The sequence below is a fragment of the Pyxicephalus adspersus genome, chromosome 11, assembly GCF_032062135.1.
Source record: "Pyxicephalus adspersus chromosome 11, UCB_Pads_2.0, whole genome shotgun sequence".
NCBI classification, from domain to species: domain Eukaryota; kingdom Metazoa; phylum Chordata; class Amphibia; order Anura; family Pyxicephalidae; genus Pyxicephalus; species Pyxicephalus adspersus.
The window spans coordinates 23,794,440-23,810,021 of NC_092868.1; the positions used below are offsets into that span (position 1 = coordinate 23,794,440).

The 15,582-nt window shown below is 37.5% G+C and overlaps 1 protein-coding gene across 2 annotated transcripts; it reads left to right on the forward strand.

The window, feature by feature from the left end:
• Window positions 1-688: 688 nt before the first annotated feature.
• On the forward strand, window positions 689-10,821 carry LOC140340358 (galactoside alpha-(1,2)-fucosyltransferase 2-like). Of its 2 annotated transcripts, none has more exons than XM_072425484.1 (2): window positions 689-5,808; window positions 9,601-10,821. In XM_072425484.1, the coding sequence occupies exon 2, from the start codon at window positions 9,618-9,620 to the stop codon at window positions 10,665-10,667; it is 1,050 nt and encodes a 349-aa protein (XP_072281585.1). In that variant the 5' UTR covers window positions 689-5,808; window positions 9,601-9,617; the 3' UTR covers window positions 10,668-10,821. The 2 variants fall into 2 exon arrangements, with proteins under 2 accessions (XP_072281585.1, XP_072281584.1); XM_072425483.1 differs by lacking the exon at window positions 689-5,808 and adding an exon at window positions 5,834-6,000.
• Window positions 10,822-15,582: the final 4,761 nt, after the last annotated feature.

The window sequence follows — 15,582 nt, forward strand, 5'->3', positions numbered from 1 at the left end:
AGATGCTAATGGTTAAGTACAGATGTGGGCTAGCTATGTTTTTAGAGGGTCCCAAGATCCTGAAAACAATTCTCTAGTTGCTATATTCAGCTTTACTCAGGAACTGCTCCATCTGTGCCTCTTCAATGCCACAAGATGTCTTTAGCTGTCTGGGTTCAATTTAGCTGTCTGGGTTCAATGATAATAAATAAATACTGTGATCAAAGCTATCATGGCCCACCCTGTAAATAATGCAGAGAGTCATGCAGATGTCATCATACTAGTGCTACTCCCTGTAATATCCAGAACAGACTAGTTCCAGGAGAAGAACAAAGAGGAAGAAGACACAACATATGAAGCTACTATTTAGAAAATGTACTTAAAACAGCATAGAACAACAATAAAATAGAATAATACAGTCAAGGGGCCTAAAAAGGGATAGGAGAATATATAGGAAGGGGTAGTCTGAAGTTGGATTTTCATCAAACTGGATCAATCTGAGAGGAAGCCCATAAGCTCTTTTATAACTGCTAACTACTAAATTACTATGCTAAAAGGCACCACAGAGTCAACTCTGCAACATGCACATAGTGGGTCAGTACTTTGCATAAATAAAATTATCCACAAATCCTTCCTTCACTCCTTTAACACTTAGGCCCTGATTTATTAAAGTTCTCCATGGCTGGGGAGAATACACTTTCATCAGTTAAGCTGGGTGATCCAGCAAACCTGGGATGGATCTGGTACAGGATTCAAAGCATCTGCTAGCAAATAGCAAATGACATTAACAAAAAACCCATTCCAGGTTTGCTGGATCACCCAGCTTCACTGATGAAAGTGTATTCTCACCAGCCTTGGGGAGCTTCAATAAATCAGGCCCTTAGTCGGAGGAAAAAAATACCTCTTAAGAAAGCAGCATAGACCAAAATAAGTGACAAGTGTTTCCAGAACCTTGTTGATTCCACCTTTCCATGCCTTTATGTTTGTTTATTTGTTATTAAACTTGCTTTTTAGTTTACCCTAATTTCAGATTAACCTGGCTTTCAATACTTAAAAGGTTTTCATGCAGGTCAATATTAAGATGTTTTTACAGGAAATGTCACTATGTCACTATTTAAATACACTTGGTGCTCTATGGTAAACAATGATGTTTTATGAGTAGCATTATCAAGATCATAATAAAACTATACTGACATGAAGGGTTCTCTAAAATGTTTCTTTTATGTTTAACCCCTATGTATTCCTCCAGAGGATATGAAATGTCATTTATACCAGTCGATTATACTGTTGTTAGTTGCTGTGCCATAAACAGAAAATGTTCCTGGTAAAAAAAAGTATTCTTCTTGTTTTTTTTACTGAAGTTTAAAAATATGTTTGCATATCCTGACCCCACTGGTTGGGACCTGATATACTGGTTGGGACCTGATATCCTGACCCCACTGGTTGGGAACGGCAACCCACACAAAAATAATTGATTCTGTACATTCATATAAATATTTAAAAGGTGGTACTCTTCATAGGGCTCTCAATATCCTTATAAATAATGTAGGACCACTGATGATCTGATGACATCAAAGAAGGGGAGACTGATGATTGAAGAATAGATGTGACTTCATGAGACTTGCTGTATGTCGGAGGTGAGAGGTGGGGGAACTGAGGAAGGTATAAATATTTATTTGCTTTAATCCTCCCATACTAAAGCTAAACAGTATATTTTAGAAATCTGCACCTAAATTTACAACTTTACTAAGCTCTGCTCCTGGCCACACCATGCCACCCCATATTATTAGTACCTCCTTACCAAGACCCCATTACTGTGCTGTTAAGACAATGCATTTCATCCAGCAATAAAATAGTGGGCAGCCCAGAAAACTTTTCATTGCATCTCCTGGCCACCTTGGTCAGCTAGTAGGTTAGTTCTCCTTTCAATTCATCTCCTTTCTTTAACTTGTCCTTGGGCCTTGGTGAATTGTATGTTAGAAAAAAACCTATATTGGCAAAATAGCTTGTGCTAATGCAGGCCTCTCTATTTCAAAGTACCTGATGGTTACTTGTTTTATTAATCCAAAAGCTCCAGCTTTTGAAGCAGTTTGTTACATCAGGATATTGTTTAACAGTTGTTGTCAGTTACAAGATTCTTACTGCTTTTCTTTGGTCATTTAAGTTGGCCATACAGTCTCTATTGTACAATCTCATCACAATACAATGGACAAAACAGCTTCAATGCCATCATCCACAACCTCCAGGTTAACAGAGCAGTTTTCATCCCCCTCCCTATGCCATAATCCATAATCACAGATCTGGATTCCAGGCTTCAAGACAATGCCTTTAGGACCCCAATTCAAATTTATTATGCTCAAGACCCCCATATTTCGGGCACAATATAATAATGTACAATAGAAGAGTGCTCTCTTGGTAAAAGGAAGCGACTGCATTTAGAGGGTGCAGGATTCTGACATACGCCATCATCCATATATCTGACTCCTGGACTGAATGGCAGTGCTGCACAGGTATAAAATGATGATTCCATAACTGGCACCTGGGGACTATCTAACAATTATCTAACAGTCTACCTGCAGGTGGAATATGTGTGTCAGTGTCAAAGAGAGCATTAGGCATCACGTAATACTCTACCCTGGGTAATGTGACTTGCACTATTTAGTCAGACACCCTCAGGGGCCTTTTATGGAGGTTCAGTATATGGCACCTGAGGGCATCTGAGGTAATGGGGCATATTAACATGATGCTGATAAAGACAGTGTCAACAGAATTCTGTTGTACCTTACGGTGCCTTAGAAATTAGAGGGCCTAAGACAGGCATGGGCTAACTACGGCCCCCAGGCCATATACGGCCCATTAGGCTTTTTTATGCGGCCCGTCAAACTCTTTCTACTCCAGCAGCTCCGCTAAAGAAGAGAGAGAGTTCAACAGGTCAGATAGAACAGGCCGCGATCTGCGGCTCTTTACGGTCAGGAGAAGGACCCCGCTGGGGGCTGCACCGGCCAGAGCCGTGGACCATGTCCCGCTTAAAATTCCGGGCTCGGGGAAGTGGGTGGAACAACCCGCCCACTCTCCCATCCCAGGCTCAGATCTGCGATGGGAGAGTGGGCAGGGTTATGCCATCATGACATCACGTTTAGTGGCAAATGTTAGGTCCGGTTGTGGCCGCTGAGTAAAAAAGTTTGCCCACCCCTGGCCTAAGATGACTACCCTAATTGCCTTGAGGATGAGACACCCTAAAATGTAAGCACAAGCTGGGGAAGAGATCAGAAAGATGATAAGATAAGAAGTATCAGGTGGGGTAAAGCCCTGTACAGATATTAGAATTCTGCTATCTGCAACTGAAAGGGACACTGATGAGCCACGCCGAATCAGTATGCACAGATACTGTAGAGCACTCATCCTCTAATATTACTAACATTTTGAAGAGTCAAAATGAAGTGTCCATACTTTAAATTTTAAGTACCAAATTAGTAATGTGGCTCCTGAGCAGCCCACAAATTTAAAAGTTAAATATCTTTCCTACCTGGCAAATACACTGGCTATTGATTTACACAGGAAATACTTTGTGCTGCATTGTAAATAATTTTCTAAGGATGAACTCAACTTTGGGTGCTGCCTTATCTCTTCAAAACTGAGCACACAAATACCTCATAGGGTGGAGTGCAAACTTTCAGAATTCTCAAAAACTTCCTTGTGCAGTCCTCACTAGCACATTGGAATCCACAATATAACTGAATACACATGTATTACACAGGCTCCAAGCTTAATAAATCCAGGTGAGAAAGTAATTTAATCTGATTACCATATGATTCAGCCACTAATTTAATGCTTATATGTTTGGTTTTAAAGGGATGATATGTCAATCTCAAATCTACCAGTGCACTATCAGTGCACACTCTGCAGTTCTACAGTACCTCTACTGCATAGCCCTGCTGGTGTGTCCTGATAGAAAAGAGTTATATACAACAAATGTATTACCAAAACAATGTCCTGGTATAAATTGAAAAAAAACTTATATATACTGTTTTATTACAGCATCTAATTTAGCGATAACCAAAAAAGGTACCTAAATTACTTATGTCTCATAGAAACAGTTCACATTTCACCTAATAAAATAAATTATATCTGTAAATTCTACTAACTGAACTCTACTAACATGAACAAGAATGTGATTTTAAAATGATTTAACTTCACTCAAAAAAATAATATAAGAAAATGTGATTCAGCTTGCATTATATATAATTCATTAAAGTATCTCTTGTAAATAAAGTCTCTCGTTCACCTAAACAACGTTGTGTGTTGTAATTGCCACTGAAACTGATCCCTTGAATGTGAAAAACAATCCTAATATTCCATGTGATCCTACACTGCTCAAAAAAGAAAACTCGCCAGATTACATTGACTTCCTAATTAAAAGCATCTCAAATACAATTTTAAAGATTAATTGGTAAAAACATTAAGACAATCTGCAACAATTTTTTTTACGTGTGCCTTATGTGATGATCTGTCCCTCAAGTCCTACTCAGTTAGTTTCATTATTCAACTTTGTCATAGGCTTGGATATAATAATAAAGTCCATATATGTGACATGCTGATGAGTTTATTTAAATCAAAATTGTTTCTCTGGTCATTCATTACATTATGGAAATCCCCCCCCAAAAAAAAAACACACTGAGAATATATGTTTGTTGCATATGTGCATGGGCAGCATGGTTGGTTCGGTGGTTAGCACTCTGACCTTTGAGGCACTAGGTCACAGGTGCCATCCTGGCCAGGATGCTATTTGCAAGGGGTTTTTATGTTTTCCCCGTGTCTGTGTGGGTTTCTTCCCACATCCCAAAAAAATGGTTAAACGGCTTTCTCTAAAAAATTGTCCTTAGATGTCGTTAATGACATGTGACTATGGTAGGGACATTAGATTGTGAGCCCCTTTGAGGGACAGTTAATGATATGACAATGGACTTTGTAAAGCAGTCAGCATTATATAAATACTGTGTAATATTATGTGCAACTCTAATTGATTGAATTACCTGAATAAAGGAATGTGATTATTGATGTATACAATCTAGTAAATTTAAAATCAAAATGGAATTGCAGACAAAAGACTTTTAGCATATATTGGGTACAGGCTGAAACTTCTGTCAGATTATTGTGTTGTAGAGATTTATAAAACTGATACAGTAACTATGTTTAGTTATAAAAAATACAACAGATCGAAAAAAGCATTTATGCAGTTAGGTGATAATGATTACAAACATAATCCACTGTCCACTGTGTCATACCTTTCTATAGGTAGGCCTAATACTACACTTGTATTTTGACAACAGAAATAAACATAATTTAGGTAATTACTTTGGGACTTATTCATACCTTAGCATAATAATGCAACAATAATTTGTTATTGTGCATACAATAATGTGCCTATTTATTTTGAATAGGCTCTCAATGGGGCTTGATGCATGAAAAATGCACCTGTACTTTTGACGCATTTCCACTTTTTACTGGTATTTAAAATCCCTGAACTCAATTTCCTTGAGTCATATTTCTTTTGTATTTAATGATGCTTATCTTGTAGACAAAAGGGAACTAAAACATGAAACCAGTTTTCTTGTACTCTTTTCTATCTTAGAGGGAACCAGGAAAAGCAGGTTGCCACACCCAGAATGCCACCATCTCATAGTTCAGCTTACCTGTCACAAGCTGACTCACATCTCTTTACTTTATTCTGGCAGGTAATTATAGTAAAGGTGCTCTGTCAGAGGTAACCTGTAACATTGCAGGAGACACATACAATACAGGAAACCGGGAGGCAGCCTTGTACTGCAGGTGAGTGCATTCACTTACATAGTTTTCCCTTTTATTTGAATTAGGTTGTTAAAATTCAAATTGTACATATGACTGGTTTACGTAAGATAATGAGGAAGCACCAGGTAATGATGGACTATTCATTCAAGAGACAACTGGAGTGCTACAAGTTAGTATTACAGAGTGCTGTGCTCATCAGCTGGTTATTTAAAGGTAACTTGTGGCTCTGATTTTTCCCATGTGGATCTTACTACCTTCTTTGTATGAGTAACTTCTACATTATGACCCATATTCAGCTCTGTGTTTTAGCTGTGTTTTAAACTGCACTCAGTTCAGTTCTATGTAATTCATTGTTGATGATTTTCTTTCTTGTTACAGAGTATGTTAAAACAAATCTATTTTAATGTAAATAGCTGCTCTTTCTACTGAAAATTAGATAAAAGGTGCTGAAAATGCTGCTTTGTAAATGCTGCCAAAAGGGTGATGTCAGATGTCCATGTTCTTCTGGGCTTTTAAAATGTATTTTAATATGTGTTAAAATATAACATTTTGTAAATATTTGTAATAATTTATTGCATTGTTATATCATGAAATACATGCAACACCCTATTTTTTATATACTTATTTTTATTTATTTTTTTTAATTTTTGTGTCAGGTGTTTTTTGTTGTCTGTGTCTGTACTAAGGACATTGAACCTCTCTGTTGATCATAGAGACAATTTTTCCTTGTACAGAAAAACTGAAGATTCAGCATTCGTGATTTGTCACAGGAATGGGTAATAAGTGAAAATATTCCAAAGAGAAAACTTGTTGACAACTTTCTAAAATGGCATTTGTCCTTGCTTTGGAAAAATTTATTATAAAACAATTTGTGTCCCAAATTCAATGCACATTCATTGTATTACCTTAAAATATCTGCAGATAATTGTGTTTAATTATGATACACAATTATCTGCATATATTTTAAGTTAATCTAATACGTACATTGACATCCATTATATTGACCTGATGAACATTGTTGTTTACACCCCAAATTCCTGTTGCTAAATGATAGATTCACGGGCTGTGGTACTAGCACCGCGCATTTATGGAGACACACATGACCTTATTTGTTTCTAGGTGGGTTGTTATTAATTAGGTCATCCTTTTTTGTATAATGCATAAAAAGAAGAAAAAAAAATACTGCTTTAAAACAGAATTATAGCTAAAAATTACAAAATTATGACCAGGCTGATCACATGTTCACAGGGTTCAACCAGTCCCAGCAGCCCCAGATGATGCAGAAATAACCGCCACGTTCCAGTATTGTACCCCGAGCTGCGTACACAGCTCTTGTTTAATTGCATTGGATGCACCTTTCTGCAATAAAAACCTGCCCGATCACAGATATTTAAAGGCTTAACCCATGTATATTATCTAAATAATTAGTGTATTTTCAGGGTTGCCCTTTAAATCACAAGTGTCTTTGTGTTTCAGTACAATAGGTTTCTTCCCACAATCAAATAGTAAAATTTTAAAAATATAAAGTGATATTATCAAAAATAGCTATTGTATTTTGTTAATGTTTAATGAAACTAACCTCCCTCCCCACTATTAAAATATGTTACAATTCATAGAAAATAACAATATTATTGGATATGTTTTTGTCTCTCTGTAAGTATAGCCTTAGTGCTCCTGATCTTCACAACAATTTTGGTTACTATATTATAAACAGGTACTTTTCAATATCCTAATATATCAATATATCTGTGTTTGATAGGATATATACCACAGAATGTATAAAGCATACACATCACACTGCCTACACAGCAAGGAGATCACAAGAAAAACTTTATTCTGATTAGCAGATAGGAAAGGTATTTCAATGATCACATTATCAGTGTATAGTTATTGTAACTCTTTATCCTAAAACAATTCACATTAAATTCATTGTGAGCATTAACACACTGAAGTGTTAATTCCTGACACATATGTGTTACAGTAAAACTCTGTAACGCATCATACCTGTTGAGAAAAATCAAAGCTCTGTAGACAGCATAATTTCTACACAAAACATTACTACTGTATGTACATTACTTTTATGTATACTGAATATAGTAATGTGCAGTACAATATGGTATAATATTACAAAAGCACTTTCATCCATATCTTTTACCCAGAGTTCTTCTCTCCTTGGTAGTTTACCTTTCAGTGGCATGCACTACACTTGAGTGCATATCTCGTTAAGCTACATACACACTTCCAATTATTATCGTTGGAAAACGAACGACGAACGTTCATGCACGATATATACGAACGATCGTATAGCACCGATCCTGCACATAGAGTTAACGACACGATCGTTCGTAGATATTGTACACACAATAGATACGATCGTTTGAGCGATAGAGGAACTATGTGCACGACAGGAAAGTGAACGGACGTTCGTTCATCACGCATGCTCTGAACATGGACGATCAACGAACGACCGTACACACGAACGATGTTCAACGATCGTCGTCCAATCCGATCCGTCGGTCCGGTCGTTCGTTTCCAGCGACTTTCCTCGTTCGTCGGCGTCGTTGGTTACTTTTTTACGAACGATTTTTTGCCCAATCGATCGTTCGTCGTTCGATTGGAACGATAAAAATTGGAAGTGTGTACGCACCTTAACATCCTAGATTCGAAGGGATTTTATCACAGATCACACCCACTAGTGTGATCTCCTGCTCAACAGTTGATGTGTAGTGTCAGCAGCTTGAGGCCAAGTTAATATCAATGAAATTGATGCCTACCCACTGCCAGCACCAGTCCCCCCCCCCATCACTACCCATTGAGCACCAATGTTCCTCCTATTGAGCACCACTGTCCATCCCCTTGACTGAGCACCAGTGTTACTGTTACCCCCTCCCACAACACATTATATACATATTGACTGTGTGTTGTCCTCCCTCCAATTTACCAAATTATGGATTGAATTATATAACTCCTATTCAGGTATGCAAAAGTTGATTTATTCCCAGCTCATGCAGGGGAAGCTCTCAGTTTTTTGTGTACCATTACATATAGTACACACGCAAGTAAGTGCATGAATTTGACTGGATATCAACCTCTTGCAATCTCTCTACAGTAGAACTCACACTGGGAAAGTGAGAAGTGGTACAAGGAGCCAGCCTGTTGAGATTCAGTAGTTATGTGCTAAAAAATATAATGCTAATAGGGGAAGCAAACAGAGCGACAAACAAATGAGCTTATCAGTCTGCTGTTTTTTTCCACTGTCCATTCACATTATAGGGACAGACAAAAACTGTAAGCAACACTCAAATGCATGCATAGCTAAAACATTTTTATTTTAGTTTTAAATAATGTAGAAAATGCCCCTGCCAGGTTGTTTTATTTATTTATTTGTTTGTTTTTGCTGTCTGTGTCCTCCTGGGGAGATTTCCCCTCACGATCTGCCTCAAAGTCACAACAGGAAGCCAAAGAAAATCTTGTATAAAAGAATAAGAAAAATTCCCATCTTAGACTGTTGTCATCAGAATGTTTGCTCAGATCACCACTCACTTTTAACTAGGACAAACAAGGATGAGCCTTCCAAGCAGGTATATAGACAGCAATACAAACCAGACAGAGAGGTTAACTCTACCCCACTAGATGTAAAGAAATATATGTCCTCTGGCAGGTAAACCCCTTCTTTAATATATATTGACTGTGTATTTACTTCTTTGACTGCAGTTTAGTGTAGCCTTTACATTTAGGAATGATGCTTGAATAATGATATGTGTACAAAGCTTTGCTAAAATTAATATGTATTTTGTCTTACTTTATCTCTAGCTAGGACCACTGAAAACATGAATAAGCATTACTTCTGCAGCATGTTATTTGCCTTCTTTCTTCTGGTCATTATAAGCTTTTCCTATATGTACCATGCCAAAGTGAATGTTACTATGTTTACAAACCATATGCAAGCAGAAAAACTGCTTTCAAAAACAGAGGAATCAGTCACTGAAAAGTCACAGAATATAGAGGAACCCAAACCACTGACTGGTATGTGGACAGTCAATGCCATTGGCCGTCTAGGTAATTTAATGGGAGAGTATGCCACACTTTATTCTCTTGCTAAGATGAACGGCCGACAAGCCTATATATTGCCAAATATGCACAGCCAGCTGTCAAAGATCTTCAAAATAAGATTGCCAGTACTTCACCAGGAAGTCATTAACCGCATCAAATGGAGGCATTATGGGCTTCATGACTGGATGTCTGAGGAGTACCGACATATTAAAGGAGATTATATTCATCTCAGTGGCTATCCATGTTCTTTTACATTTTACCACCACATAAAAGATGAGATTCTTCAAGAATTTACATTCCATGACTTCATTAAAGAAGAGTCCTATGCGTATCTGAACAATGTGCGTGGTGACAAGAAAAATGTTACTTTTGTAGGTGTACATGTCCGTCGAGGAGACTATGTGCATGTTATGCCCAATACATGGAAAGGGGTGGTTGCAGACAAAGGCTATTTGCAAAAAGCCATGGACTATTTTAGAAACAAGTATGAAAACCCACTGTTCATTGTAACTAGTAACGGGATGGACTGGTGTAAAGAAAACATCAATACTTCCCTGGGAGACATCCACTTTGCTGGGGATGGTCAAGAGGGTTCCCCAGGACGGGATTTTGCTCTTCTGGCACATTGTAACCACACCATCATGACTATAGGGACCTTTGGTATTTGGGTGGGCTATCTGGTAGGTGGTGAAACCATCTACTTGACAAACTACACATTGACTGACTCTCCTTTTCTGAAAGTTTTCAAATACGAAGCTGCTTTCCTTCCAGAATGGATTGGAATTCCTGCAGACCTCTCTCCACTTCTGAATAACAAGAATCCATAATGATTGTTCAGGAACACTTCTGGAGTGCCAAATGTATTTGACTTTAATCTATGCCTCCCATGGAGCTGCTACTGCATTCCCAACAATACAGAAACAAGACTCTTATTGTATAACTTATTGTAGTGCCATATATTTATGAATATTAGCAAATATTGTTTGCAAATATTAACAAATGTTGAGGCTTTACCCAAAGTACTTAGTAACGTTCCTGTTTAAATTGCACAACGTAAACTAGGAAGTAAAAGCTAAATCAATCCAGTCTGATGTATTTGGTGTATATTAGGGTTGAATTTTTGCAGCCTTGGAGTTCCCTTAACTGCTTATGCAAGTATCAACGTTTAAAATATATCAACACATAGGCATGACTTTCTCCTCCTTTACATCCCAGGGGAAGCAATAGGTCCATAAGGCTTAGGCTGTGTACACATGTGCAATTTTTGTCGCTGGAAACAATCCTGAATGATCGTTTCCAGAGACAAAAGAGTGACAGATGAATGAACGAATGAGCGCAGTACAGACAGCACTGTGGCACTGCAGTGCTCGTCTCGATTGACATGTATAGAGATCATTCTCTGTTGGTTGTTCATGGATCTATCAGGACAGATCCATAACCCTGTTAGATGGCTGCTGTATACATGTCAGATTCTCACCTGAGACGAGCTAATGTTTGGGTTCTGGACAAGTCTGGAGACCATTAATCAATAAGGAAGATATTCTGATGATTTGTTATGATCTCAGGAGCATAACTAGAGCAGCCAAATGGACCACAATGCCATAATAAAACCAGAAAATGTTAAATAAAAAAGAGGGGAAATGTAAACAGGAGTGGAGGGCAACAAGGGAAAGATGAAAATTCCTCAATTTACATTAGCATCTCTGGGTAGCCTGGTTAAGGGGTAACTTGTGGTACCCAATTTGCACTGCATATCATTGCAAAGCACAAGCTGCTTTCTAAAATATTAGAGTGTCAGTCCTTGACTATACAGTACATCAATATACCATTTTAGTTAGTACCAGAGTAGCCTAATAACACACTTGGACAATAGATATGACAAGCCTGAAAAGTCAGGTAAAACTATTTCCTAATTTTAAATGTACACACTGGGCCTGATTTACTAATTTCTACAAGGCTGAAGAGGATACACTTTCATCAGTGAAGCTGGGTGATCCAACAAACCTGGAATGGATCAGGTCCAGGACTCACTGGTACAGCTTCACTGATGAAAGTATATCTTCTCCAACAGTGGAGAGCTTTAATGAATCAGGACCACTGTTGGAATTAACTATACATTTCCAGATATATTTAGTTTTTTGAGGTGGGTGGGGGGGTAAAATGACCAATAGTAAAATGAATACAAACTAAGTTGCACTGGTCGCACCTGAGCTTGAAGCCTAAAATAATGACAGATCAATGCTAGCACCAAGAAGTGTCACTACATAGGGAGGTAAAAGAAATGTACAGTATCAGCTTTTCAGCTCTACAGCAGTAATCTTACTATTACAGATCAGTATACTTTTATAAAAAAAAAATAAAAATAAATATAAATAATATATATATATATATATATATATATATATGCAGTAAAAACACAAGAGGAGGGACATAAAGTAAAATTTCTGGTGATAGGTCCGCTTTAACTGATTTTGTTTAACTTTTTCTCAATCTGTGTTTGTCCCGAGAATGTTTAAATCCACTGCTAACTAACTCTCTTCCTCCACTATTCTTTGGTTAGTTTCTAACTACTCACTCCCTTGACAACATCAACATCTTCCCCTGATGCTTTTCCATAGTAAAGATATTTGACAATTTTACATAAGCAAGGAAGTTCATGCATCCTGCGCAAGGTATTTCAAGAGTGTACACCACACAGCTACTACTATTTACTACTAGTGTGCACGCACAGCTCAGTGTATGTTCTACAGAAAAGTGCAAACAGGCAGGTAAGTTTTTTTCACTGCACAAATTCAAAGCATGTCTCTTCTGCAATAAAAAGCCCGCCTTCTCAAAATGATTTATTTTGCTTTAAATTGACACAGTCCCTCGTAATTTGTGTTATGCCTTCAACCTGTCACACTTTTTGTTGCCTTTCTCTTGACTCATCAATAGGAGGCCAATACCAAAAACAGTAAAAGGTATAAGGGATTAAAGAAATCAGGAGGGACAGCAGGAACCGAATATGTACATGTTTAAGGAAAGAAGGAAATAGGAGACATTTTTGACGTGAGGCTAAAAAGTTTAAAAGTAACCTTATAAAGTTTTATTATACAGAAAAAATAGTTGATGATTGGGACAAACTACCAGCAGAGGCAGGAAAGGCAGCAGGGTTATCTAGTAGTAATGCAGGTGTTCCATGCAGTTTCTTTGAGCTATTTGCCATCTCAATAGATGTCAATAGAAAGTGAATGCAACTGCTTAAAATGTCTAGACATATTAATTTATTAGTAAATAAATGAGAAACAAAGAGCTGCCAGGTACATTGGTAGGCCAGGTGGGGAATCAAGGGCAGATGTGGTTAGAAATGCAGCCTGGCGCATTGGTATTCCAGATGAAAATGTTAATCCCTTTCCTATCACCAGCTCAACTTCCTGTTTAAATAAAGCAAAAAGCCTTTGCAAATGCCAGCATTTTAGCCTGAAATCGTTCCCAGATACCTAGCTCTGCAGAGTAGGCTGCTGGGTACAGTAAACACCATGTTTTTATCACAGCTTTTCAAAATAGTGTGGGCTATAAATACCCTCTAAACCAGTCATGTTTGGAAAGAGCTGTAACAAACCAAACTTCCAGGTGAACAGGAACAAAGAAGGAAGAACTTACTGTTTGAGTATGCCAAAAGTTTTAGAATCCAAGGACAGGCTACCCCCACTGGAATCTAACTATTTGTAAAATATCACATATTAATAATTTGGGTGATCTGTCCATTTATTAGAAGTGAATTGTTAACTGAGCTTGGACCTAAGGTAGAAGAAAAAGCACCTGAGCAGCAAATTCATAGTTTGTGTTTTATTATTTTCCTATTTCACTTTGTCTATTAGGATTTTCCTTCATTAAGGTTGTAGATATGAACCAACCATATGGATAAAAATGGTATTTCCACTTTAAAAGCATGCAGTGAACTGTATGTGTTTTACTGCTGTAAAGTAGATACATGTGCATGCCTTTAAAGTTTAAATTCCAAGTAAACACCCAGCACACACACCTTTGTTTCTAGCCATGTGATTAAAAGCCAAGAAAAGGAAAGAACTAATACCAAAAACAAAACTGTCATAAAATAACTCCAGAGTCCAAAGATCAAGATGTTCCTCACTCTCACATAGTCTAAAATTCATTTTTAGTAAATAATTAATTTAATTATTATTCTTTATTATTTTTTTTATTAGTTCACATATGTATATGTGGGTTGGCAAAGCCAGGACTATTACTGGAGATAGAGGGGGCCTGGAACAAACAATAAAACATGTCCTGCCACACATTTACACCATTTGAGATACCTAAAAATGACATTCTGCAGTAGCAAAAATGTAAGCATTGGCCATGCCTTGCCACTCCTCTCCTAATGAATTAAGACACCAAAAATGATTGGTTAAACCTTATTTCCTGGCTTGTCAAAGAAAATATCAACATACCATTTTATGCATCTAAATCTGCAATCAAGCGATGATGAAGTTACTAGTTTTCCTTCATGTGCTGTTTACAGGAAGGTGTGGTCCTTCTTAGGGTGTTCCCATCACTTTCTGCATGATATGGATACTTCTTTTTTTGATGTCCAGTGGGAGAGTAGGGTTCACAAGGGAACTTTAAAGGACCAACTAGTGAATCTGAGACAGGACCTGAACAGCAGATTTAGGTGACTGTAAAGGCAGGTTATTTGTATTTGAATAAGGAGTAAGGGAAACATAATGCACAGCACAATAATTTGTCCAGCATACTGGTTCAGTCACTTCCCTTAACCTGATAGCTGACTATAGAATCCACCCTGCTTGACAAAGACTCTAAATCAACAGAAAACGTCAATAAAAAAGCTGATTGGGATGGGGGTAAATGTAATTTAGAATGCTGGAAAAAAGTTTACATATCAACTTTGTCACTTTTTAATAATATATGAGGGAGAGAGTGTGTGTACATACACAGTTTTGAAATAATAATAGTTTAAAACTAATCTAACAGCCTGAACTATACCTACCTCCCTATTTGAACTTATTTGTACTTACCTAAAGCCATGTTCATGTGACCCTTATTCCCCTATCTTCTTTTTTTCTCTTCCAGTGGGGTCCTTCTTAGAATGTCCACATCAATGCCTGTGTGGCGCAAACACTTTTTAATGGCTGTCCAATAGTAAGGCCTTTTGTTTGACTGGGGATCAGCAATGCTGACACCAGCAAGCAGGGACCACTAAGACCCGGGCAGTGTGGGTTCAATCCCCCAGACTAAGAAGCGCTGCTTGCAAGAGAATTACAAGGCATATTTAAGTATTATTTTTTCAAGGCAAAGAAAATGTACATCATGTGGGATGGGTTAGAGTGGTGGAAGGGATGGGTGATAGATGCATTTTTCTCTAGAAATGGGCTATAAAAATGCTATAGGTTCTATAGGTTGCATAAAAATACAGCGCAACAGGGGAAACTTGATTTCTAGTGGGTTATCAAAGCAGTAAATCATTCATTGGCAAAGTGAATATTCACTTTGTATAAGCAAAAATGTGCAAGGGATATAAAAAATATAATTTTTCTTGCATATTATTGGATGAACACAACTTGATCCTGCTAACTAAATTTGGTAAGCATTAAAATACACTTTGAAAAACACACACTCCCTGAACTCAATGGATAGTATATATATATTACAGTGGACCTAAACTCAAAATGGGATGTCAAAGGTAACAGTTACATAAGTGCCTAAGGAATGCCCTGCAAAATA

What these genes read in the sequence shown, in the direction of transcription:
- LOC140340358 (XM_072425483.1), top strand. Translation starts at nt 5,877, where the DNA reads ATGACTGGTTTACGTAAGATAATGAGGAAGCACCAGGTAATGATGGAC. An exon ending in CATCAGCTGGTTATTTAAAG is followed by an intron (nt 6,001 to 9,600) that starts GTAACTTGTGGC and finishes CTTTATCTCTAG; the next exon opens with CTAGGACCACTGAAAACATG.